Here is a 27,868-nt window from a genome sequence, read left to right as displayed (position 1 = left end):
TCTTGAGGTTCATCTGGAGATCTATTTCATAAAAATTCTTTATATTCTGAAAAAAATCTCCTCAGCTCAAGATGTTTGTGACTAGAAAAACCAGCAGAAATAATTGCAAAAACAGATCAAATTTTTTCACGAATAATCTCTTAGAAAAACTCCCTTTGCCACTCTAAAGAAATTCTTCCAAAATACCTGCGTTTTATTATTAATAGTGATTTTAAAAAAAGGAAAGTCATGCTCAAGCTGGCTCTGTGTCCATAAACAAAGCATGCGATCAGTCTTATGGTTGGGGCTTTAAAAATTTCAAACTAACTTTAACCTGTATTGATGCAATTTAGGATGTTTACTAACTTGTTTGAGAAGAAATGCCATAAATTGAATTAAATTGAAAAACTTCACTATAAAATTGACTTACTACAGACAACTATTTCGTTTTGCAGGGACGTTAGGTGGGTTGTTCAGCCAAATACTTCAAGGAGAGGACATTGTTAGAGAAAGAGCAATTAAATTCCTTTCTACAAAACTTAAGACTTTACCAGATGAAGTCTTAACAAAGGAAGTGGAGGAGCTTATACTAACAGAATCCAAAAAGGTACGCTTCCATCATCATTTGGTAGAAAAAGAATGTATTTGAAATTGGCAGCATTCATCAATGTAGTGTGTGGCTTGTGTATAAAATGGTATATACCATCAGATCCACCACAGAACTTTCAAGTCTTTCTTATATTGTTATTTAGTGCTTTGGTTACTCGTAATGATGAATCAGTGCATTAATTTAGAGATGTAATTGCATTTAAATCCTGTGTGTGTTGTCTTTAAAATGTGTGCACCCTGCAGGTCTTTGTACAAATCACCTTCTTCAGGAAACTTTCCCTAATTCCTACTCTTTTCCCCCATTTTAGGGTATTCTTTCATAATATTCTTGATTATTTCAAAATGAAATATATTGAAATGGTCTATTTTTTCATCCTACCCCGATGACACTATATGCTCTTCAGGGGTGAGACTGTGCTTATTTGCCTGTCCTCCTAGCACCTAGCATAGTTACAGATGCTAAGATTGGCAAGGTGTGCTACAATCAACTTTTCACTCATTTTAAAGTGCAAAGTTTAGGAATAACTTACTTTTTTTTATATGTTCGAGACGATTCAATGTTTGCTCTGTAATAGCACCATTCACTTGCTTCCTGATAAGATTTTTTCATTGACAGAGAAAAGAATAGCTTTCCACATGGGAATATCAGAATATTTTACCACTTTCCAGAGCTTTTAAATGGTTGTTCTTTCCATAGTTTTCACTGGGAAGGGCACTGCAGCTCCTCGTGTTGCCATGTTGGAAGCCTATCATCTAATTTCTTCTTACCTGCTTATATGGTGGCCAATGTGTCTTGTACTCTGTCAAGGTGGACCAGTTTTTCTGTCCTCATTGTCCTGAGGGACAACTTAGGGATCTTGCTTTACCTTACAGCCTCAACTCTGATTGGCTCTTTTCATCGGTTTTTCTTTTCATCAGTATTTCAGAAGCATTAATATCACACTGACTTTAGTAACTGAAATAAATTTGCTACTCTCTTTCCATATTGCTTTTTCTTTCCTATTCAAATGATAAAGATACTGTTATCCTGACTTATCTCTTTTCTAGGTCCTAGAAGATGTGACTGGTGAAGAATTTGTTCTGTTCATGAAGATACTGTCTGGGTTAAAAAGCTTACAGACAGTGAGTGGAAGACAGCAACTTGTAGAGTTGGTGGCTGAACAGGCCGATCTAGAACAGACCTTCAATCCCTCAGATCCCGACTGTGTGGACAGGCTCTTACAGTGCACTCGGCAGGCAGTACCCCTCTTTTCTGTAAGCTCTTTGTTTTACGTAGTTGGTATTTCGATTATCCTATTAGCTATTTATATTTCTGTAGATACTCACTTTAACATTCTTTTTAAACCTTTCCATAAAAGTATTCTTGACACAGTGAAGTGCATACACACTGAATATCCCTTATCTGAAATGCTTGGAACCAAACATGTTTTGGAATTTGGATTTTGGAATATTTGCATAGTGCCAGTTTTAGCATCCCTAATCCAAAAATCTGAAATGCTGCAATGAGCATTTCCTTTGAGCATGACCATTGAGCATCATGTTGATGCTCAGGAAGTTTTGGATTTTGGAGCATTTTAGATTTTTAAAAGTCATGAGATGCCAGGTGTGGCGGCGTGCTCCTATATATAGTCCCAGCAACTCAGGAGGCTGAGGCAAGAGGATCGCTTGGCCCCGGGAGTTGGAGACCAGCCTGCACAATATAGTGAGACCCAGTCTCAAAAAAAAAAAAAGTCGTAAGAATTTTGCATTCTGTCTCAGGCTTTGTGTTTTCCCTGGCCATGTATCTTCTGGGATGTGCATAACTTAGTGTGGAAAATACAGTTTAAAGGAACTATCCTTTCTGAGAAATGTGCAGTCTGAAAATCCACCATTAAAGTGTCCCCCCAAATTTCATGTGAGAATCAAGGAAGAGTTCAAAGATAGGTTCCAATGCTCCAGATGACTTTCCAACACAAGATATGAGAGGTCTTCAGAAAGTTCGTGGACAATGCATATTATGGAAAAATTATACATGGATTTCAAAATTGTTTGCACCAAAATAAACTCATACCAGCTTGTTATAACATGTATGAATAGGATCTAGTTTGAGGCACTAAGAAGGATAAGACATCAATTTGAAAAGAGCCCTATCAGAGCAACATGAATTCTACTAAAATTGAAGCAAGAACAAGCATCAAATTTGTGGTGAAGCTTGGGCTGAAGAATGGTGAATCATTGATGCTTTATGAAAAGCAGGGACAGTGCCCCAAAGAAATCAGCAGTTTACAAATAGATAACTCATTTTAAGAAGGGACGAGACAATGTTGAAAATGAAGCCCATAGCAGCAAGCCATCCACATCAATCTTCAAAGAAAAAAATCTTGTGCATGCCCTAATCAAAGAGGACTGGTGATTAACAGCAGAAACAATAGCCAACACCATAGACATCTCAGTTGGTTCCGCTTACACAATTCTGACTGAAAAATTAAAGTTAAGTAAACTTTCCACTCAGTGGGTATCAAAACCATTCCACCCAGATCAGCTGCAGGGATCAAGATCCTAAAGCATTTCTTCCAAGAATTGCAGGAGATGAAATGGGGCTTGACCAGTACGATCCTGAAGACAAAGCACGGTCAAAGCAATGGTTACTAAGAGGTGGAAGTGGTCCAGTCAAAGCAAAAGAGGACCAACCAGTCAAGAGCAAAGGTCATGGCAACAGTTTTTTGGGATACTCAAGGCATTTTGCTAGTTGACTTTCTAGAGGGCCAAAGAATGATAACATATGCTTGTTATGAGAGGGTTTTGAGAAAGCTTTCTCAGAAAAATGCCCAGGTAAAACCTTCACCAGAGATACCTTCTGCACCACAGCAATGTTCCTGCGCATTCCTCTCATCAAACAAGGGCAGTTTTGTGAGAGCTTCAGTGGAAAATTATTAGGCATCCACTTTACAGTCCTGATTTGGCTCCTTCTGACTTCTTTTTGTTTCCTAATCTTAAAAAATCTTTAAAGGGCACCCATTTTTTTTTCAGTTAATAATTTAAAAAAAGACTACATTGACATGGTTAAATTCTCAGGACCCTCAGTTCTTTAGGAATGGCTAATATCACTTACAGAAGTGTCTCAAACTTAGTGGAGGTAATGTTGAGAAACGTTTGTATTTTTTATTTTTATGTTTTAATTCCATTTTTTGACGAACTTTTTGAAGTCTCCTTACAGATCATCTATTGAGGTTATTTCTGGGGTGTGCTATGTATGTACTATAGTGTATTTAAGTTGTAGTATTGGGTGCTATAATGCTCAGTTGGCATTTATTGGATGAATTTATACTGTAATATTTCAGGGAATATTTCTCTTTTTTGACCACTTAGTTTCTTTTGATTTTTTACAGAAAAATGTCCATTCTACAAGGTTTGTGACTTATTTCTGTGAGCAGGTTCTCCCTAACCTCGGTACCTTGACTACCCCAGTGGAGGGTCTCGATATACAGTTGGAGGTAAGAGAATATTTCTGCTTTAGCACTAAAAAGGCATTCTCACATTTTAACAAAAATGCAAAACACTAACTTAGATCTGATTTCCGAGGGAGTAATGTAACCTGATTCCTCTCTGTGTGCCCAGAAACTAGTGTAGAGCTTGATTCTGAAGAGCACTTAATGATTGTTGAATTGGACCGAAATACGGACATGCATGTGCCATTCCCCTCACAGATCTTCAGAATAGAGGAGAGTCTCACTGTGCACTGACAGTGTAGTTCGTTTTAAATGTCCTGGGCTAGCTGCATGAGACTGGGATTGGGTAAAGCAGGGATAAACCTTGAAGATAGTGATAATTACCAATATTTTGAGTAAATATCCAGAGACTAAATTTAATAACAAATGAGTCCCACCTTAAATGTTAGTAAATGTTTGCTGTTGAGAGTTCTTCCTAAGTGTTTCTTTATAGTACAAACTAAATTATGAATATAGCTATAATTTTTGCATTGTAATTAGCACTATCATTAACCTGTAGCATAAAGTGTCATGTATATTATTCTCCTTACTTCTTATCACAAATACAATGGGAGTCGTGCGATCTGAGTTTTAGGGTATCCCCTGCCACTCACATAGCACTGTGACTTTGCCATGTCACATCTCTGACCTTCACTTTCCTCAATGGTAAAATATAGGGCTGCCTCTCTAAGGGTTTTTTCCAGTTTGAAAATGATTCTGTGAAAGCATAATTGAAAATAAGTGAAGTATTAGTTATCTAGAATTATTCTCATTTTATAGCCTTTGCTTATTCAAAAACTAGTGGTAACAACAGTGAATTTGTGTTTTAGGTATTGAAATTGTTGGCAGAGATGAGTTCATTTTGTGGTGACATGGAGAAGCTAGAATCAAATTTAAGGAAACTGTTTGATAAGTTATTGGTAAGAACTTTTTCCTTTCTTTATGGCATAGGTGTGGTCAATATAGATCTCCAAAGTCTAATTTAGCATTAATTTCTAGATTATGCGATCCAGCTTTTGAAATTTCAATTAAACAATAATCCTAGCAAGTGTTATTAGCTGCTCAGGCCACATGTCTACTTTTTAAAAACTCTGTTTTAATCTTGGCATTTCTTTTGTTGATGCTTTGCATAAAATATGAGATTTATATAGATCTTTCTATTATTCCTGTATCAAAATAATTTTATATTTGTAAAAGAAAAGTCTGAAAACTGAAGTTAACATTACAAAAGGTCATTTGCTCCAGGTCACTAACTAGGTTGCTGCCAGGTAGCTTTAGCAACCAGGAAATAAACTCTATCATTTAAGTTATAATTATGGAGAATATAGGCCATCTGATAAAATCATTATCAGCATCACTGAGTGATTTTCTGTGAGGAATTGTGTAAATGACCCAGTGATAAGCGTTAGGCCCTTAGCATTAATTGAGTCTGGTGCTCATGCAGACCTATGATACCTACTGAGGTGTTACAGCACTGATATTGAATGCCATTGGAAGCACTTTGAATGTAATAAGATTCGATACTGAAACAATATGGGCAAATGTTCAGAAAAGATTTTTGTAGTTAGCATAGTATTTAAGAGCATCAGCTTTTTTATTTTTTTGAGACAGAGTCTCGCTCTGTTGCCCAGGGTAGAGTGCTATAGCATCAGCCTAGCTCACAGCACCCTCAAACTCCTGGGCTCAAAGGATCCTCCTGCCTCAGCCTCCCGAGTAGCTGGGACTACAGGCATGAGCTACCACACCCAGCTAATTTTTTGTTTCTGTTTTTAGTTGCCAGGCTAATTTTTTCTGTTTTTAGTAGAAGTGAGCTCTTGGTCAGGCTGGTCTCAAACTCCTAAGCTCAAGCGATCCTCCCGCCTTGGCCTCCCAGAGTGCTAGGATTACAGGCATGAGCCACCGCATCCGGCCACTGGAGCATCAACTTTTGATGCCAAGCCTAGATTGAATCCTGACTCTTCCACTTATTAACTTTGTCACCATAGGAAAGTTATGTAAGCTCTCAGAACTTCAGTTTCTTCATCTGCATAAGTGCCTAATGAATGTTAGCTACTTTGATCTTCATTATTAGTAGTAACAACTGTAACATAGGTTAATATTGATAGTTGGCAGGTTAGAGCATTGATCCAGTAAGTAAAAAAGAAATTTACTTAAGGTGTCTGTTTTTGGTGTCATAGTTTTGAAATGCTCTATGTCTTAAAAGCATGCCCTATAATTACTTGATTATCTTGGTGTAGCAGATTGCAAACATCTCTATATTTTCATCTCTTAGGAATATATGCCCCTCCCTCCAGAAGAAGCAGAAAATGGCGAGAATGCTGGTAATGAAGAACCCAAGCTGCAGTTCAGTTATGTGGAATGTTTGTTGTACAGCTTTCACCAGTTGGGCCGAAAACTTCCAGATTTCTTAACAGCCAAACTGAATGCAGAAAAGCTCAAAGATTTCAAAATCAGGTGATATATTGAGGTGGTTCAATTCTTGACAAAGGTGATAGCTATCTTGAACTCCCTGAGTTTTGTTTTTGTTGGATAGGTGCATTCTCCCCACCTTGCTTTACCCAAGTGGAACAAAATGGAGGGTCCAGAAAACAGGCATATGTGTAAACCTATGACAGAAATGGCATAACAAATCAATGCAGGGAGGCGAACTTTTAAAAAGTGGACTCTGACTCTTCCTACTTGCTTTATGATCTTGGGCAGATTCCTTAACCTCTGTTAACGCCCCACATTTTTCTCAGCTGTTAATTTAAATGATAATAATACCTGCCTTATAGAGTTGCAGAAAATTTAATGAGACAATGAATATGAAGCTTTTAGCACAGTCCCCGGCAAATAGTGGGTACGCTAAATTGTAGCTATTGTTGCTGAACTGTAGCTATTGTTAATAATATCTTACGGTGTTACCGGAGGAGCAGCACTGGAGAAATCAATAGAAGTTGTTTTCCTGAAGACACTTCGTATTGATTGTTCCATTAACAAATTCACATCTTAAATGCTTGAGCCATTGTGTTACTGTTACTGTCCTCTGCTATGTGGTAAGGCAGAGGTTTAACACTTGATGAAGCACAGTCAACTTAGAAGATTATTCTTTAATTTATTGGTCATGTACCCATTTCTGCACTTAGTGTTGTTTTGCTATAGTAGAAGATTGAGTTCAAAAACAAAATTGAAATGATGAATTGCTAATTAACAAATAACTTCTTCATTTAGGCTGCAGTACTTTGCACGGGGTTTGCAAGTTTATATTAGACAACTTCGCTTGGCTCTCCAGGGTAAAACAGGCGAGGCCTTAAAAACAGAAGAGGTAAGAATACTGGCTCACACCTCCCAATTGCCAACTCCATACCAATCTATATAGATTTATATTGGGATTTTGTAGCTTTCCCTGATCTTACCTAATTTAATCAGTCCTCATTCCAGTCCTAATGAAATATTTTAGATTTTCATTATGTCTTTCTGTAACTTAAAGTGATTTCTTTTAAAACAACTCCTATATGCATATGACCTGTCCCTTACTCATTTTTCAGGTAAATTGTAGATCACATTTTAATGTTCTAACCTATTAAGGAAACATAAAGATTATTTCCTTTCTTTGCCATCTCTAGAGTTGTTTAGAGTCCAGAAATAGGAATAAGTTTTCTCCATAGTTTTAAACCAAGGAACTTACTAACTGTAGAAGTGATTCTGAAAGAGAAGTGTAATTACTCTAGTTCCATGTTGGAATGGAGTATGCATCGTAGGAGTTATGGCATTTTAATTTATTTTTGTTTTCCCTTTGCAGAACAAGATTAAAGTTGTTGCATTAAAAATAACAAATAATATCAATGTTTTAATCAAGGTAAGTTTTCCTTTCTTACCTAACCCAACCAGCTAGCTAAAAAATCAGTGCAAGAGACTTTCCATGTGTTCTTAGGTCTGTAATAGTACTGTTTAAGGGTAGATGCTATTTCATTTCCAACATTTGGCCTTTGGAAGCTTTATACTTTTTATAAATACCAGGTGACATTTATGCAGCTTTCATAAAATCATATACTGTTTTATTTATTTAAAAGTTTTGCAGAAGATACTGCACACAAAGGGTGGCATGCAAATTTACTGTGGCCCAAAGCACTGAAGCAGAAGATTTAGACTCAAAATTTTCGGTGACTTAAGTTCTGCTTTTGGGTCCTTTTGAATAGCCAGAAAACCCTGCTTCACTTACTCTAAGAATGGACATGTGCTATGTAGCACATGAAATGTTTTCCCATAGTCTTTTCTGTAAACTTATCTATGTGATGAACTGAGAGCTTTCTGTACTATTGCCTAGGGGTGTAACTTATCATTAAGCCATAAATACCCTTCAGTTCTGTTTACCCTTCCCAAGCATCTGCTAACCTAAACAAAAAAACTATTAACTTGAGAGAACAAAAACAGAATCACGAAGTAGCCATCACTTGTTACTACAACTTAATAGTATTGTGGCCAAGTGGGAGAAAGAAATGATATTTGTAACACCTAGAGTGCAAAGCCAGTAACAAAATTGGGACTAGTTTGCCTCCAAGCTAATCAGGTAAAAATCCTATGGAGTAATTACAGTTGACGCTTGAACAACACAGGGGTTGGGATGCTGACCCCCCAACCCTCCTATGCAGTTAAAAATCCATGTATAACTTTTGACTCCCCCAAAACTATTGATAGCCCACTGTTGACTGGAAGCCTTACAAATAACATAAACAATCAGTTAGCACATATTTTATATGTTATATGTATTAAATACTGTATAACAATAAAGTGAGCTAGAGAAAAGAAAATGTTATTAAGAAAATCATAAAGAAGAGAAAATATTAAGTGGAAGTGGATCATCGTAAAGATCTTCATCCTCAATATCTTCATGTTGAGTAGGGTAAGGAGGAAGAAGGCTGGGTCCTGCCGTCTTGGGTGGCAGAGGAAGTGGAAAGGGAGGCAGGAGAGGCAGACACACTCAGTATAAATTTTGTTGAAAAAAATTCCACTGTAAGTGGGCCTATACAGTTCAAACTGGTGTTGTTCAAAGGCCATCTGTACTTTTTATCAGAAGAGAGGGAAGCTTTTCAGAGAAAGCAACGAGTTAGACATTGAGAAATGAATGTCATATTGCTAAGTAGAAAAGTAAAAAGGCATTAAAAACAGAAGAGGTGAAAATACTAACTCATATCTCCTATGGAAATTTTTATAATAGCCACCATTTATTACAAATCTTAAATATAAATAATGGTTTCACATAGTAAATCCATATATTAAAATGTGAGATTTGACTTGATTTGAACTGGTGCTATAAGTCTGTGTTGAAGATCTAATACGGTGTTAAGAATTTTTTAAACGTAATAAATACTATGACCTAATGCATGTAGATGAGACATTTTCTATTCAGGAAACTATAAGCAATCTAAAGGTGACTGTAGTAAAGAAGGCATATGGGAAAGAAGATGAATAGGTTCACTTATGTTTACTGGTTTATTATAAAGGCTATTTGAAAGGATACAAATGAATAGCCAGATGAAGAGACACACAGGGCAAGGTCTGAAAGGGTTTTGGGCGCAGGAACTTCCATCCCCATGGATTTAGTGTGCACCACCTTTCTGGAAGCCCCCCTCTGTCAGTCCTTTTGGTGTTTTGGGGAGGCCTCAGTATGTAGGCATGATTGATTAAATCATTGGCCATTGGCGATGGCTCAACTTTCAGCCCCTCTCCCCTCCTTGGAGATGGGGTGTGGAGATGTGTGTCCCAACCCCCTGAGCACATGGTTGGCTCCCCTGGCAACCAGTCCCCCTACCCCATCCTGTGTTTATCTAGGGGCTTTTCAAAATTCACCTTATTAACATAAGCTCAGATGTGGTTGAAAGGTGCTTGTTGTAAATAACAAAAGTATCTCACATTTATTGCTCTGAAGCCATTTCAGGAACAAAGGACAAAAGGCCGGATATTGATGCAGTCACTTAGGAAATTACCAGAGTTATGGGAGTTTTGAGCCAGGAACCATGGATGAAAAAACCAAAATACAGTCAATACAGTCCTCTCTCTGTATTCATGGGGAATTCGTTCTAGGACCCCTCAGATACCAAAATCCATGGATGCTTATGTCCTTATGTAAAATGGCATAGTATTTGCATATATACACACATCCTCCCCTATACTTTATATCATCTCTAGATTACTAATAATACCTAATATAATGCCTACACATGACTATATTCTCAAATTTTGCTTTTTGGAACTTTGTGCATTTTTTTTACCCCAACCAATCCATGGTTGGTTGAATGTATGGATGCAGAACCCATGGATACAGAACCCATGGATACAGAGGGTTAACTGTATACATATGATAATATCACAAGTGCCTTTCCAGAAAATCCTGAAATATTTTTTAAATTGAGTAGGAGTATATGACATGATCAGCTATTTGTTTTAAAGAGCTCACAGGAAAAACTGGTGTGCTTGGGTATTTTTCAAAACCTTTACCTACCTAGTTTCTACCTAGGCAGACTCATTTAATTCCATAACTTACCTTCACTTCTATTAAATCAGTCTCCAAACTATACTCCAATTTCCTATTGTCCCCTGAGATTTAACATGTTTAAAATTGAAGCCTTACCCTTTCCTCTTCATGTTAATAATAATATCATTATGCTGAATGTGATACCTTTCTCAGTTAATAATATTATCATACGCTGAAACACTCTAGTCAGAAACTTCAAGCATTTTTTTATTCAAAGCATGGTACAATGGCCAGTTCCCTGCATTTTTTGGTACACTAGACTTAAGTTTCATATAAGAGGTAATTTTTATTAGTATACTCATTTTTACTGGAAAAAATGTTTACTTTATCGCATTTTACCTATATATAAAAATTAGGGTAAAGCTGGTAAGAAATGTTACTAAGAATGAATGTGTTTAATAATTTATTCGTTGTTTTGTAGATACTATGAGGTTAGACTATTTCAGTTCCAGATTATTTAACATTAAAATTCAAGAAATGTTTGCATTCCTACCACATATCGATAACTTGGTATTTAAATCTTATAAGTTTTTCCCTTTTTGATAGTTTCTAGATATTTGAAGGGGGAGAAACATTAGCCAGGGCCTTAGTTTCATTCTGATTTTGAGCCACTTAAAAATTTGTCAGGGCAGATGAAGACTGCATTTTCAAGATTACCATTGTATTTTTCCTGAAGTGCCTCAGTGACTGCATCTGTGCAAAAGAAAATACTTATTTGTTGGCTTTGTTTATGAAAGTTGATAAATATTGATATTTTTATCCTGAAACTTATAATGGCATTTAGAAAAGAATTAGCTGCCATTTAAGTGATATGTACAAAATTATGTTATTGAGGTAATAAGTCATTTGTAAACAAATTTGTTTCTGTTTAATTTTCTGTTGCAATTTTATGTGGGTCCTTATTTTAGTCACCAGTGCAAGAGCAAGAAGTAAATTAAAGCCATGCTTCCTAAATTTAATCTTTAAGCTGTATCTCCCTGTTTCCTACCCTCATTACCATTCCCTGCTACCAGCAGATACATCCGAAATCTTGTCTAATTTTGTCTTTCCAGGATCTCTTCCACATTCCTCCTTCTTACAAGAGCACAGTAACATTATCTTGGAAACCTGTACAGAAGGTTGAGATGGGGTAAGAAATATATTTAAAGAGGATTTGAGTGTTATCAAAATCAGAATTCAGTTGCATTTACTGTACAAAATGGTACATTGTTAAGCGATTGTTAATAACATTAAAATATGACTATTAGCATGACTTAAGATACAAAATCTAATTCTAGTATTTATGAAATAAACTGGCAGAATACAACCCTAGAATTTTCAGGCTTGTTTGTATTCTTGTAGCATAACTAGAATTTTCTGACAAGTTTTGTAAAATGAGTCATTTAAATGTAAGCCTATGAAGCTACATATTTCAGATTATTTTAAAGCCTTGTAAATGCCTTCTGACAATGTCTGCATAACCAAACTATGGTTAATTTGCTGACATTGAACATTATTTCCTTTTTTCTGATGTGATTATCCTCTGTAGAATGTCTTTCCTGATATATTGATAGTTTCTGGCATAATAGAGTATTTTTTTAATTGCTCTTCATCCTACCATTATAGGCAAAAGAGAGCCACTGAAGATACAACTTCAGGTTCACCTCCCAAGAAATCTCCAGCAGGACCAAAAAGGGATGCCAGGCAGATTTATAATCCTCCCAGTGGGAAATACAGCAGCAATTTGAGCAACTTTAATTATGGTGAGCGTTTCCGTTTGGGTACAGGCAATATGAGAGATTAGACAGAAATTGTACTGTACTTGATTTTAATTATTAATTTCATATAGTAGCATAGCTCTGTTAGATGACTTTTCCAAGTTAATTTGAGGAACTAGGGCTGTTGGGGAAACAACTTGTCCCATATTCCTCTCTAACTCACCCTTGTGGGTTCACTGAATCGAACATGCAACAATAAGCACTTAAAAAAGAAAAATATGCCTCTTACATTTAGAGCAACCAACAGAAATACAGGAAGTTGCCATGAACCATGCATTCCTTGTTTTCTCAATTCTAGTTTCAAGTCAAGACATTTGCTGCATTCTCTCAGGGATGGGTATAGCTTCTGGCAGATGTTGGTATTAATGATCTTTCTTGGACCTTGTCAACATGCTGGTTGTCTTCCCATCTTCTCTAGCTAGTTGAAAAGAAGTCACAGAAGTGTAGTAAGATGTTCAAGTATGATCTGGCAAGGAAGATGGGTTCTGTTGCAGTGTCCTTCTGCCCACAGTTCAGCCCTCATATAATGTTCCTACTCCCTTTTAGCCATTAGAGAGTTTTATATCAGTCCATTCTCTCCCAGGCCTATTGAATCAGAAGTGAAGTTTGTCTCTCATTTGCTTTTTTTCTCATGTATCCTTTTTAAAAAGAATGGACAGAAATATCAGCTCAACTACTTAACTTGCTTAGGAAAACAAAGTTTAATAATACTAGCTACCAAACATGCTTGTGGTTGGTCTTGACTACCAGTCAGAATTAATTCTGCAATATTTATATTTTTTAAAAAGTACATCATTCTGAACTGTATACTCACTATAATTTGTTTCCAAGGTGAGATAATTGTGACATTAAGTAAATTCCTCATACAATAGCTGATTCCTCTAATATCTCAGTAAACAGTTTATAGAAAGCAAATTTGAGACTGAAATAAACCCTTCTTCTCCAGTCAGACTCTTTTGAGACAACTTTAGTGTAGGAAAGATCACTGTACTCTTTCATATAACAGTATGTAAATATGCATCTCTCTCTTTTCTTATATGAAAAATGAGTGTAACACAGAGCTCTGACAAGCTTCAAATAAGAATATTTGTAAAAGCATTTTATAAATGGAAAGGATTCTATGTTACTTGGTACTACCACATACTGTCCTCTGTTACTCGTATGATTTAATATGGTATCTAACAATACCATTCTTAACAGTTATCTCAGATACTGGGAGAGTGTGGCTTAAATGAAAGTAATCAAGAGCTCTGGCAGTACAGAAGAGAATTGTATTCCTTTTCACTTGGGCAAGTCAGTTACTCTGAGTTTGCGTGAGGATTCTGTCCTACGACACTTATTGTCTGCCTGATAGTGAGAATTACGTGATATATAATGTATGTGGAAAAGAAATGTGAAAAATGTAACACTTTAGATTATATGTGACTTAAAAAAGAAAATTATCATTATGAAAAAATAAGCATCGTTTTACTCAAGACAAAATTCCAAGAGTCACAACTTCAGCTGTTCCCAGTCTTCAAACTGGTAGAAGGGCAAAGCAAACTAAACTCTGATTCTTATTGGAAAGTAGGAACAAATTTCCGCTAGTATTTTGTATCTGGGAGTTTAATGTGACCAGGCTATAGGTAGTCTCACAATGAGATTTGAAGAGTTTTCTTGACTATTATTTTACCCATTCAGTTGAAAACAGTTGTTGTATCTGAGTATATTGCTTTACTAAGCAATGTCTCTGTTTTTTTGCTTTACAAATATGGTATTGGCTGTCACAAATTAGTTCAACTTCCTGGTGCATTTTCAAATTATTTGTAAACATAATACCCATGTTTAGTTTTCTTTCCTGCACACAAAGTTCCCCAGTGACCTAGAAGTACTAAACAGTCTATAATTTGTGACTTGTATCCTTTACATTTTACCATTTTACCTTTTACCTTAAAGTATAATTTTAACTGAGAGCAATGGTTTTTTAAAAAGTTAATAATGTAAGCTTGAAGCCATTGAAAAGATCATGAAAATACAGAATGGAACTTTAGGATATAGCTCTTCAAAATGAAGAAAACTTGGTGAATCCCTATATTGAAGAAATGGCTGCGTCAGAAATGAAAAAAGAAATAGACAATATAGAAAAGATAATCACATCAAACAATACCTTCATACAATATATTTGAAATACTCATTAAATGTAGCAAACCATTTGAGGATAACCCTGTTCTTCATATTAAAATAGAAAAAAAAATTGAAAGAGCAGATTTTAGTAGTCTTTTAGCTTATAGCTAATAATAGTATCTATGAAGGTATTAATCTGTTAAACGTGTTGATGTGAATAATGAGTATGGTGGGGGAAAATGTGTAGACATCTGCATGCGTGGGTCTGAGTCTGAACAGTCAAAATGCCCACTTAAAGGCTACTGCACTCCCTGAATGCATCCGTATTCACTGCACCTGTCACTGGGAACATCTTGCCTTCAGAGAGACCACCTCTGATTTTCTGAATGTGTTCAGTAGGGTAATACACATCATAATTTCATTTTTAAATGGTTTGCATACCAATCAACTTATAAGAGTTTGTCATGGTATAAGAGTTGACTTTGAATCAGATCCTATTCTGTTACACAGATAAATGTTGGCTAAACTGGGGAAAGGTCTAGTTAGTTTTCCAGCTCAGAACTGAATTACTTTTCCTTCTGGGGAAAAGGGGGAAAAGACATCAAAACATCACCCTACTAAGCCATAATGGCAAAAAAAGGGATTGCAAAATTGACTTTAAAGGTATATTTTTCAAACCTCAAGAGTATGGATCAAAAACATGAAAATCAAGGTCTTTCTATTGCTGCTAACAAGATAGCTGCAATGAAGAAGTTCAGTAAAGAGATTTGATCTAATTTACGTATGATGAAAAGTCTAGCCTTGCTGATAACTTCAATCAGTTTTCTTCACTGGAAAGACTCCTTTGAGGAATATTTCTCTGGGCTATAAAAGTGACTGATTAATGGATCAAAGACTCTCCTTTTGTACTGTGTGACACAGATGACTTGATTCTTCAGCAAAAGATAGGCTTAATTTACACCAGTAACTGAGACACACACACACACACAACACACACATATACACACATAACACCTTTTTTGGCAGCGCTCAGGGAAGCTCACATAGCTGATAAAGCAGTGAAAAAGATGTCAATATTTAGATCTACATTTATGTGAGTCCAGGTGCTTGAAATATTGTGATCAAAACAAAAGAAATTTGCCTGTTGATTCAAAAGGGACTTTTTCTGTCTAGCCTCATTTTTCAAAATTGATCATTGATAGTTTAAGATATTTCTCATGTATGGCACTAACTTTGGAAGACCAATGTCTTTTTTGTTAATTCTGTATTAAGTATGGAAATTTTTATAATTTCATTATCTTTGGTAGTTATAGGCACCAAAGTAAAGAACTAGTAAGTGTAGTTATCATAACATTGTCACCTTGAAACAGATTTATTAATGGGATACATTTAATTGAGCACCTGCTATGAATGTATTTGGCTCCTTGCCCTATACGGTTCAGTGTATATGTTGCCCTGCTTTTATGTACAGAATGAATTTGTAGACAGACTAGATTAGTTCTGCTTTTGTAGGGCCTACTGCTACAGCGTTAAAAGCTGCGTTTGTTTTGCGTCTGCTGTACTCTGAAGTCATAATCAAGACCTAAACCCTTGTTCGCTTTTTCGTAGAGCAGAGAGGAGCCTTCAGGGGAAGTAGAGGTGGCCGAGGTTGGGGCGCACGAGGAAATCGTAGTCGGGGAAGACTCTACTGAATAAGACATCACATTCTTCAACATTGTCATGAGCTTAATATACTTAAATACTACTACTCATTGATTGGATTGCCGGGGATGTCCCTTTAAACGGACTGCTGCCTTCAGCTAAAACTTAATGTTCTTTATACCTTTGTATGTATGATCTACTTTTGTAACAGACCATGGTGTGTCCAAGGTAAACCACAGCGATATTTTTGGATGCTTGTTTTTGCAATATCATCATTATTCAGACTTCTTATTGTAAATCTTTTACTTTTAAACATCTTGCTAATTTGTTATTGAGAGCTGTTCAAGTTTAAAATGTAATGAAATTCAGTCTAGTTCTGATAACTGATAAAGATCATCAGTTTTGAAAGGTTACTGGTTTTCCTCTCCCGTCTCTTAGTTTTTGCCCAATATATGGAGAAGAGTAACAGTCAATCTTAACCTTTTGTTGTTTTCATTGTTTTTTAATAAAGCTGCTAGGCAATGGTGCAGTATTCCCACCTACCTAGTATCATAAAAGCTAAATGCTTACCATCTTTTTTAAAATGTAGAAGTGACATTACATTTTTAGAAGGAAGTAAGTTGCTTTGCACTGCTTACTTAACTCTTTTCCATATATTGTGATACAAACTTTTGAATATGGGATCTTACTATTTGAATAGAAATGTGTATGTATAATATGCATACATACATAGGTATATATGTGTGTGTATGTGTATATATATGCATGCTGTGAAACTTGACTACACAACATAAATCATTTTTCAAAATTCCAGGAACGGGTAGTCTTTGACACGGTGATTATCCTTTTGAGGCTGAATCCATTATTGACTTGTTATCTAGGTTTTTATTCCCAGTAGCGAGGGATTTTGAGTCAGTTGCACTTACATGATTATTGTTATTTAAAAGGAAAAATAAACAAAGGCTGCATTTTCAAAGATAAATTTGGAGCTTGCTATTGGTGAAATACAGCCAAAATATTGAATCTAGTGTACATATAGGTTTCTACAGGATGAGATAGTATAATTTAGAATTTGAAGATTTAATAACCAAGGCTGTCCAGGATAAGTGACTTGATAACATGGTCCCAATAAGTAAGGGATGCTCCTCTTGGTTTGCTTTTGCCACTTTCAAGATTTTAACTTCTCAGGTTATTAATCAAAATTATTGTATGTTAGCCAATAGAATCTTTAGGTTAAAACAACAGACGGGGGGTTTGTGGAGTGTTTAATGTCATGGGCATTTTTAGTAGCATAGTTTGCTCTGCATTTGAATGTTTCATATATTTTTGTTCCACAGCTAATCTTCCTTTCCCTAAGTTTGCTATTCAAAGCAAATGCCTGAATGACATTTCTAGTAGTTTGATGTATCTTTTGAGGAATAGTTTGTGATTCCAGTGCAGGTGTCTTCGTTACCGTTACCTCTACACTGGGGGAAAAGCAAAAACCCCTTTGTTAATTACTTCATGTTTATGAGGAAAATATTTCTACAAGGCTAGAACGACACAGGTGAGCAAAAAATGTTGGTCAGCTTGACTAATGGAGTGGTGGCAATAATCTCTAACATTCCAAAAGACTATGAGCTGAACCTAAACTCCCTTGGAATCTGAACAGACATAGGAACATGGAATTGCCATTTGAAAACTGTGACCAGCTAGTCTGGACCTCAGAGATAGATCAGCCAGTGGCTAAAGCCATTTCAAGTATAGAAACTACATTGGGACTACAGCTATATAAATTTGAACATTAAGTGTAATTTTTCCATTTTCTTTTTATATTTGTAAACTCAGAGCTAAGCAGAAGTGACTTTACTTTCTCTAGTTTGGTACTAAGTTGTGTTCCTTCCCTTACCACCTCACTTTTCCCTTTCCTAATGCAATAGTTCAAAGTTAGGTTATTTTTGCTTAGAAAATTTGAATGGAAACCTTCATGCCATGGATTTTTTTCTTTTGCAAGACACCTGTTTATCACTTTGTTTAAATGTAAATGTTTCCTTATGCTTTTGAAATAAATTTCCTTTTGTAATTTTGGTTTGTGTCTTGATGTGTCGTAATTGTTGGGACTTCAGATTCTTGGATGTTCATTAACATTTATTGATTGCTTCTCACGTGCCAAGCAGTGTATTAGACCATGAAAATATAAAGATGAACAAGACAGGGCTCGCTCTGCCTTCAGGGAGTTCAGTCTTGATATAATCTTGAAAATAATCTTTGATTTTCATCCTTTACAATTCTTACTTGGATTTATTTTTAGGCGCTAATACAGTCTTCTGGAAAAAGGATTTGTTTCTTTTTATCAAAGCAGAACATTAGATACTTGCCAAATCATCATGAAATAAATTATTTCTGTCCTTAAGTAATATGAAAAGCAAGTTGGAACTTCTTAGTTTAACTACCAGCCTTTATGGAAGTCTTCCTGAAGTAGCACCAAGGATGGTTAGGAGGATTTGAAAGCCAAGGTTTAAGTGGATCAGGACAAGATAACTAAATTTTCTTGGTGATCACATCCTGTCCTATGGCTCTAAATACCATCTGTATATGCTGAGGACTGCCAAATTTATATCCCCATTATTTCTTGCCTGGAGTTTCACAATAACCTCCTAATTGATGTCCCTGCTATTATAATGAACTCTCCACAATCTGTTCTAAACACAGCAGCAAAGAGACATCCACTCTTCTACTTGAAGTTGTTCAATAGTTCCCTGTTTCAAAATAGAACTCAAAACATTACTATGGCTTTCAACTTCTGACCTCAGCTGCTATTCTTCCCCTTTATCACTCAGTCCCAGCTAGTTGGCTCCGTGCAGGGCAGGCAAAGACAATCCTGCCTTAGAGCCTTCACTAGCTGTCCCCTCTAATCATTCTTATATCCATATATCTGACTCCATCTCTTGCAAATCCTCCAAAATAACCTCAAAGAATCCTGTATAATATTGCAATGCCCCATTCTATCCCATCATGACTCCAGATCCCACTTGCCCTACTACATGTTCTCTGTAGTATTTACTAAATTCTATGTTGTTCACTTCTATGTTGTCTCCCTCTGCTAAAATATAATGTGGCTAACATGCCCCAAGGTAAGGATTTTTGCATTTTGTTCACTGGTAATCCCAAGCATCTAGAACAGTACTTTCTATAATACACAGTAAGCTTTCAACACCTAATAGTCGAAAGCACTGTTTTAAACCTAGGGATAGGCTGGGCACAGTGGCTCACACCTGTAATCCTAGCACTCTGGGAGGCCAAGGCCAAGAGGATCACTTGAGTTCAGGTCAGGACTTTAAGACCAGCCTGAGAAGAGTGAGACCCTGTCTGCTAAAAAATAGAAAAAAAAAGTTAGCTGGGTGTGGTTGCACACGCCTGTAGTCTCAGCTACTCGGGAGGCTAAGGCAGGAGGATCCCTTGAGCCCAGGAATTTGAGGTTGCTGTGAGCTAGGCTGACGCCATGGCACTCTAGCCTGGGCAACAGAGTGAGACTCTGTCTCAAAAAATAAAATAATAAACCTAGGGGATATAGTAGTAAACAAGACAGGCTGTCATGGAATTTATTATGCAAAGCCTGACAAACCTGTATTGCTGAAGCATTCTGATGTGTGAAAGCTAGGATATAAAGAATGGTCAGAAAAAGCCTCTGAGGAATTAATTTGAGCTGAGACCTGGATGATGATGTATCAAGCCAGCATAGTGAAGATCTCAAGGAAAAGCATTTGAGATCAAGTCAACAAAACCTGCAGGACACTTGGCTCTTAAGAATGTGCCAGGTTGTGCTAGGGAATGGGCTGTCTCTGAACTGTTAGATTTCTAAGCTTGACCTCAGACTCCTAAATTCCTTCTGTACTACAATAGTGGACTGCTTTCAGTAACTCAATGCCATGCACTTTCTGTTATTGGAGTATTTTTCCTCTGGAAATCATTGTTCCCTGATCCTGCGTATTTATCTGGCTGATTATCCTTCAGATCAGACTATATTTTACTCATCCTGAAAAGCCTTTCCTTTCAAGTTGTGTGGGTAGGTAGAAAACAGCAGGTGAAATTTCATTCTAATAAGAGTGATGGAAACTAAACTAACTAACACGAAATGTACCAATAAAAAAAAAAAAAAGAAAACCTAAGAAATTGTAGCTTTAGTCCTAGAAGTTGTAAGTTTATTCCCTAAAACCATAAACAAAATCCAGTAAAACTCTGGTCATCATAAAGAGTTGATATTAGAAATAAGATCTGAGACAAAGCCTACATAGAATACTACATACAGTTCCAGTTTGTATTCCTCAAAAAATACGTAAGTAAAAAAGGAACAGATCATTCTATCAATGTCCAATTCCTACCTTCAAGAATTCTGTAATTTAATTCATAATGATAGTAAATAAATTAAAAGACCTATTTGCTAAGATGCTTTATATTGAAAGACCAAATTACATGCAGATACGGGCTTGTCTATCATTTGTTCAACTAAGAATTAAATCACAATTTGAGATATCAGCAATTTTGCCAACTCCCATCTTGTATTTCTACAATATTATCTAAGGGGAAAAGTATAATTATAATGGGAAAAAAATCAGATCTTGGAACCAGAGAATAAAAGAAGGGTGACAAGTGAACTATCTAGATGTAGAAAATAAGTAGCAACAATTTTATTTAGGTTAGGATTTTTAATTGCTTTATTCATATAAAATGGGAAAGCTATCTTTTGGGGAGCTAAACAAATTGAGTCGACAAATATTTAAGTATGAAATTTCCATGGAAGATAAAAATATATTAGTATAGGAAATGCTTCCTGCCCTCAGCTGCTAACAGTCTAGGTAATTAAACAAAAAAATTGCAGGACAGGTCCCTGGATGGCCTTGTTCAGCCCAGCTCTTCCCTCTCTTGCTTGTAATTCTTAAGCAGAACATACTGAGATAAGGAGGAAATGTCTAGAACAACCTGGGTTGTGTCCTCCTTCCTTCTAAAACAGGGTGTTCTGCAATGCTTACACTAAGCGATCCCAGCCACTCCTAGGTTATAAAACCCAGAGCAGAGTGTTTTTGGGGGTCCCTTAGCTGTTGTGCAATGTAGGGCACGTGCAGACAAAACTCCATCTGCCCTGGGAAGCTTTCCTGAGCCGTGGGGTCCAGCTTACCATGGATCCTACGTTTCTGTTTATCCTTCCTGACTAATACATTTGCTTTGCCTGACTTATTGTGTGAGTGTTCTGCCTCACCAGACTAGATCTAAGAATCTTTCCAAGAGTTACTCAAGAGTTTAGCTGTCCAGTGCTTGCATCGGCAGCACATATACTAAAATTGGAATGATACAGAGATTAGCATGGCCCCTGTGCAAGAATGACACGCAAATTCGTGAAGCATTCCATAAAAAAAAAAAAAGTTCAGTTGTCCAAAATTTATAAAGTAATATCACAAAGTAGCATGGTATTAATAGTCACATTAGTGCTACAGAATTCAGAGGAGGCAAACAGAAGTTTGACAATCTCTTGCTTGCCTTGAAGGAATAACTGCCATATTGAGAGGGCCACATGGCAGAAAATAGTGGGTGGTGTCAGTGTTAATGGCCACAGTCAGCAGCCAGCAGTCCTACCACGACAAAAAACTGAATTCTGCCAAGAACTCAAAGAATGAGCTTGGAAGAGGACCCCCAAGAGCCTCGGATGAGATTGTAGTCTTGATGTGAGACTCCGAGCAGAGAACCCAGCCACAAGGAAACTGTGAGATACTGCATTAAGCTGCCAAATTTGTGGCAATTTGTTATACAGCAGCAGAAAATACAGGATCCCAAAGGACAAGGCTTATCATCTAGAAAAAACAGAGGAGCTATATAGAAGCTATAATTCTGTCCCTTTACAGGTTAACTTGTGGGTGCCAAAGAAATTGCTGATAGCAAAATATGTGATGTTGGGGCTTCTCTCAAATTCTTCACCATTGTTCGTTCATTCTCAGACTAGAGTCAGGTAGATCTGAGTCCAATCCTAGCTCTTATTAGCAACATGATCTTGGCCAAGTTACTTAACTGGCTGAAGCCTCGTAAGTTGTGAGGATTAATTGGAACTCTGCATGTACAGGATCTAGGATGTATTAAACACTCAAGAAATGATGATGTCAGCTTTATACACAAGAAAGTTGACCTCTACACCTAAAAATATGATTCTGAGAACAAAGGGACTCCATCATTTGCCACTTCTCTATTTTAAAACTTTAGAAAACTTCCTATTGTCTATGTTTAAACTCCTTAGTATGACATACAAGAACCCTTACAACCTTCCACCGACTTCACTTTTTCACACCTATTGCTTATTTTGCCTGAACAAGCACCTTTGGTCCAATCTTTTTTTTACTTGGTTGGTTGCTCTCTTCTCTACACATATGCCCTTATACAGTCCCATTATCCTATATTTTAATTGTTAACCTGCTGACATCCCACTATATTGCACACTGCTCAGTGGTCAGATTTCCCTACCCAGAGTCTATGATAGTACCAAGCAAAAAGCAGGTAAGCCATATATCTTTAATTAAATGAATGTTCATTGCTTCAGGACTTTAAGAAAAGCTGCTCTCAGAAGAAATAAAAAAACCCAATGCTGTGGTCATTGTTCCTATAGCATGAGGTTTAAACACTTCGCAATAATTTTTGTTTTCCTGCAACACACCTGTGTAGGGAAATTGGTCAGGCAATATTCTCAACATCCTTTCCCAAAGAGAAAACCAAAAGCATAACGAACTTTAAATGACACACAAAGACAGCCCTGAAATACCTAAAATGACATAACTAGCAAGAAGCTGGAAGGCAAACTAGTCACTTGCTTGCCTGCCTATTGGTTCACTATAAGGAAGGGTACTCAAACTTTAATATGCATACCAGTCAGGCAAGGCGCTGGTGAAAACACAGATTCAGCTGGCTTGGGAGAGTGGAAGAAGAGCTGAGAATGTGAATGTCTAAGAAGCTCCAGGTGATGCTAATACGTCTGGTCTCCAGACCTAGACCTCTGGCGTGGACCTGTGCTACCCAGTAGGTAACCACTAGTCACATGACGCTATTAAGCTCCTGAATATGGCTAGCCCGAATTTAGATGTGCTATAAAGTGCATATCGATTTCCAAGGCTTAGTTAAAAAAAAAAAAGTAAAACACCTCAATGATTTGTATAGATTCATATTGAATTGATATTTTGTATATAATGGGTTAAATGTTTTTCTAGAGTTATTCCACACTATTTTTTCAATTCCACATGTGGGTCGCATTATGCCACTGGACAGCGCTGCCCTAGACTAACAACCCTCTCCATTCTTAAGCTTCCATTACTGCGAGACTTTAAGAATGAAAGTAACACTTCTCTTCCTTTAGGTGTTCGAAAGCATATCTTTTGTTTCCCAACTATTTTACATCACCAGGAATAAAAATTTGATAAAAAGCAAGGATTTATTTTTTTTAAAAAAAACACTGAATCCTCCTCTCACTTAGGCCACTGATTTAACCTCCCTCCTGCTCCCGCGCTCTGAGATCGTACCGCCACAGGAAAACAACCACCAGAAAGCTGTCTCCATCCCTGAAGCCAGGCTGGGCGAGCCGTCCGTGGCCGTGCTCTCTGGCCGCCCAAACCGAGGCTGAGGAAGCCGGTTGTCAACAAGCATACCCCTCTCAGCTCCTCCCCTTTCCAGCGCCGACCTCCCCAAGATGGCGGGCGGCGGGGAATCGCTTCCGCTTCCGGTGTGAGCGGCCGGGCCCGGGGGGAGGGGGCAAGATGGCGGCGGCAGTAGGGGTCCGCGGCCGGTGCGAGCTGCCGCCTTGCTCCAGCCCAGGCTGGCTCTTCAGCCTTTCCGCCTTGCTGAGTGTGGCGGCACGAGGGGCCTTCGCCACCACGCACTGGGTCGTTACGGAGGACGGGAAGATCCAGCAGCAGGTAGCGGCCTGGGAGTCCCTCTTCGCCCGTGCCCGCCCTCGCCCCGGGGGGGATTCCCCGGTCCGGCCCCTAGCTGTGTGGCTCCGCGCGGCTCCGCCCCCAGCCTACCTTCCCACGGTGCCGGCACTGCGACCCCAGCGCTCCCTGCACTCAGACACGGTACCGCCCCCTCCCCACTTGTCTCCTGGTCCTCGCTCGGCCGCCTGGAAGTTCTCAGCCTTCCAGCCCCCGGGCCGCGCGCCGCGTGGGGAAGAGTCGCGCGGCTGTGAGGGGACAGGCCCTGGGGACCTTTTCTTGTGCTCGAGATTTAGAAATCACAGATTCATTATCCTTGCCTCTGGTGTCTCTTGGGGCCATGCGTCACCAGCCCTCTCTGGAGGAAGTAGAAAGCAAGTGGCGGCGCTGGGGTGTGTGCGAGTCCCAGGGTGGTGACAGCTTTTGCACCCCTAGTCAGTGGACCATGTAATGCCGCTGCCCCCAGGTCTCCTCAGGCACATAGTGGAATTCGTTTCTGGCTGTGGTGGTTTCAGCTTGTACCGTTACCCAGGTCAGCAGGGGCTCGTTAGAGACAGCATACACACAGTCCCCTTGCGAAGGAATGCTTGAAGATGCCGTTGGCGTTGCCTGCATCTTTTCAGCTGTAACTGCCCTCGTCTCCCAGTGTACTTTGCACTATGTCTTTACCTAGTTCCTATGGCCCAGCCCCGCATAGAAAATATGCGATTTCCTGGACTCTTGTATGCCTAAACTAATTCTTCAGAGGAGAGACTGCTTTTCTTATATAACTTTATGGTTGCCTGCGTTTTGTAAATGCTGCTGGTGCCTAAATAGTATGTCAGCGTGTTCTGCTACAAAATCTTGGTAAACTTAATAACTTGAAATTCTTGAGAACAACCTTGAAATGCCCAGCAAACATTTAGAAAGTGAAGTGTGTAAGTGTGTGCCCTACACAATTTAGCCCACTGATCTCAAACGTTTTAACCTGTGTTGTGGGGAATTACTGGTACTTTGGATTGTGTGTAATGAATGGTGATAGGAACACATTGAAAGGTTTACTTTTGTTTAAGATGAGGTTTAGATTTAGATTTGCCTTGTGATGGCAAATTTTATCTCAAGTATAATGAGAGAGTTAAACAAATACAATTTAAAAATCAGCCTTGGTGTTCATGAGTGGTTTTCAGTGTTATCTGAGAAAAGACTGTCTGTCTTCCTGTTGGGTAACAATTTTCTATCTGACTTACACTAGGAAGTTTCTTTTTCATGGCTGTACCAGCTGAGACTTAAAATATAGGGGTGTGTGTGTGTGTGTTTCAGAAACCCTAGAAAACACTGTAAGTCCATCTTCTAAACATAAAATTGGCAATCTTATGTGAGTCCTGGTTGCTTCCACCATTCTTTTGATTCCTTATAGTGGTTTTCTCTGAGGCCCTCATGAAGGGAGACATGGAATTCAGTCACTCCTGCTGCAATTTTGGAAGTCCTTCTATTATTGGTTATTCTGCAATATTGTTTTTGGACACAGCTATTTATACTCTGACAATGACTTCTTCCCATTTTGGTGTCCTGCCACTCAGCTGAGAAAGTAGCCCATCTAAAAAGTAAAGCTGGTAGAAATGTTTTATTTCTGTGATTAACATTGCAGTGGGAAAGTAGAGTCTGATTTGATTTTCACTCTTTAGCAAATTCCTTCTTTTTGTACATTGGATACATATATTTTAGTGGGGAAAGGTAGGGATTACTGGTAATTTGCCTCAGAGAAGTGGGGAAATCTGAACAATCTTCTGGATCTCTGCCAAGTTACTACTGCATTAAGTATATGACTTTTTCATTGAATTTTCCAATACTTTTGCTATACATAACATTTACTGTGTTAAGTTCAGGCAGCCATGAAAAATTCATTTGATTTTTATATTTAAAGGTTTAACAAAGGTGGGAACCCACCAGTTACATATTGCAGGCTTGTGAACATGCATATGTATTGGAAATCCTACATTCTTAGGTGAGTTGAGATGGGGCTTTAGTCAGAACAAGGAGCGTGCATTCCTGCAGGCAGCTTCTTCACAATCAAAGCTGGGGCTGCTACTGATAGCAGCAGGTATCTAGTACTTGGCATGGCTGTTCCATGAATTTTCTTAAGAGATGGGGTCTTGCTATGTTGCCCAGGCTAGAGTGCCATGGCAATTCACATGTACTACAGCCTCATATTCTTCCTGACTCAGCTTTAGGCTCTAAGTAGCTGGGACTACAGGCATGTGTAAATTTTTTCTTTCCACAGTCCCTGCTTCAGCTAGGAAGTGTTCCTTCCCCACTTTTTAGGCTGTGTGTTTACTGAGCTGCTACTGAATTCCTGAGTGTGGTCCAGGGAATCCTGGAGCTTGGATGTGAAGAAAACATTCCAGTCACTAAGTTCCTTTTCCACTGCCACCAGGGAAAGGCTAAGAAATGGCCCTTCCTTCCTTTTCCTCTCCAACTTTGTGCTTTTCTTCCAGTTTTGGGCTTTGGCATACTTTTGATCCCCTGTGTCTGTCCCCTGTACCTGGAAACTAGTAAGACCATCTCCTTTATTTAAGCAAGGGTCCTTAACTTGAAGTCTATGGACTTGAGTAAGCTATCATAATCTAGTTACTGGGAGGATCTATAAGTATAATCAGGCCGATAGGTCTTTTGGTTGACTTTGTGAAGAATAGGCTTCAAGATAAATTTTTTTTCTCTTTTAGACAGGGTCTTACTCTGTCATCCAGCTGGAGTGCAGTGATGTGATCGTTGCTCACTATAATCTCCAACTCCTAGGCTGAGCCTCCCGAGTAGCTAAGACTACAGGTGTGTGCCACTATTACTGGCCAATTTTTTGTTTTAATGTTTTGTAGAGATGGAGGTCTCACTATGTTAGCCAGAGTGATCTCTAACTCCTGGCCTCAGGCAGTCCTTCTGCCTTGGCCTCCCAAAGTTCCGGATTACAGGTGTGAGACACTACATTGGCCAAATTTTTTTTGTTCTCTCGTTTTGGTGTTCTTTTTGCTTAATCACTAGTGTGGTAACATCTGTTTTCTATTTTTATGAAAAGCGTCTAGCAGTTCACTTGCATCACAGGTTAAATAAACCTTTGTGAATTAGCCTGTGAGACTCATCACTATACACCACATCATTTCTGTGGAAAAATTTATGCTCCATGTTCTAAGTTACCACCTAGCAGATGAACTCTTGAAACATTGCCAGTTTGTTAGTAGTAGGTTTATTGAATCAAGAAGTTGTACTTCTACCACTGGGTTCGTTGCCTCTGGGTATTCTCTTTCTTCATAAGTGGAGGTCTCAAACTTTAAGTAAATAGAAAGTATCATCTTTATCAACTCTCATATACATTATAATATTTACTTTCTTGGCCACTGTTTCCTTCTCCTCCAATCTTAGAACCATAAAATTTTAGATATGGAAAACATTCTTAAAGATTATATAGTACAACTCAGAGAAAGTCACCCAAAGTCATACAACTAATGAATGGCATTTAGTGGTAGTAATAAGTAAAAATGTAGTAGTCTACGGTAGCATGTGAGTGAAAACTTTGTACTCAGTAAATGTGAAGTACATTTTTTTCCTTATAGCACCTACAAATGAAAGATTAGAAAGAAACAAAAGCAAAAATGGAAATAATGAAGTAAATGTCTGTCTTTTCCAGTTTGCCTTACTTCTGCAGAATATTTTGTGATCATTTCAGCATGGGGGTAAGTGGGTGGGGAAGGGTCCCAAATAAGTGTGAATTCGTTTGGCAATTAGTTAATCATTTTGTCTCTCCAATCAGGTGAGTGTCTTTGGAGTACAGATCCTTTTAACTGCTCACGTCAAATGAAATTCTCATTTTTCTTCAGAGGTTTCTGA

The 27,868-nt window shown here is 38.0% G+C and overlaps 2 protein-coding genes across 2 annotated transcripts in view; both read left to right on the top strand.

Moving 5' to 3' along the window:
* Positions 1-18,136, top strand: part of API5 (apoptosis inhibitor 5) — a 27,941-nt gene extending 9,805 nt beyond the window's left edge. Inside the window, exons 3-12 of the mRNA XM_012655321.1 lie at positions 415-586; positions 1,636-1,842; positions 3,957-4,061; positions 4,886-4,975; positions 6,328-6,509; positions 7,266-7,359; positions 7,837-7,893; positions 11,622-11,698; positions 12,175-12,311; positions 16,038-18,136. Coding sequence (XP_012510775.1) covers positions 415-586; positions 1,636-1,842; positions 3,957-4,061; positions 4,886-4,975; positions 6,328-6,509; positions 7,266-7,359; positions 7,837-7,893; positions 11,622-11,698; positions 12,175-12,311; positions 16,038-16,120 — 1,204 coding nt within the window. The 3' untranslated portion in view covers positions 16,121-18,136. The remainder of the gene's footprint in view (positions 1-414; positions 587-1,635; positions 1,843-3,956; positions 4,062-4,885; positions 4,976-6,327; positions 6,510-7,265; positions 7,360-7,836; positions 7,894-11,621; positions 11,699-12,174; positions 12,312-16,037) is intronic.
* A 5,630-nt stretch (positions 18,137-23,766) lies between these two features.
* TTC17 (tetratricopeptide repeat domain 17) overlaps positions 23,767-27,868 on the top strand; it is a 138,144-nt gene continuing 134,042 nt past the window's right edge. Inside the window, exon 1 of the mRNA XM_012655320.1 lies at positions 23,767-24,154. Within this exon, the coding sequence (XP_012510774.1) occupies positions 23,837-24,154 (318 nt within the window). The 5' untranslated portion in view covers positions 23,767-23,836. The remainder of the gene's footprint in view (positions 24,155-27,868) is intronic.

This window comes from Propithecus coquereli, unplaced genomic scaffold (assembly GCF_000956105.1).
Source record: "Propithecus coquereli isolate 6110/MARCELLA unplaced genomic scaffold, Pcoq_1.0 Scaffold470, whole genome shotgun sequence".
NCBI classification, from domain to species: Eukaryota; Metazoa; Chordata; class Mammalia; order Primates; family Indriidae; genus Propithecus; species Propithecus coquereli.
The sequence above is the reverse complement of the archived record's forward strand: the minus strand, read 5'-3'. Positions and strand labels throughout refer to the sequence as shown.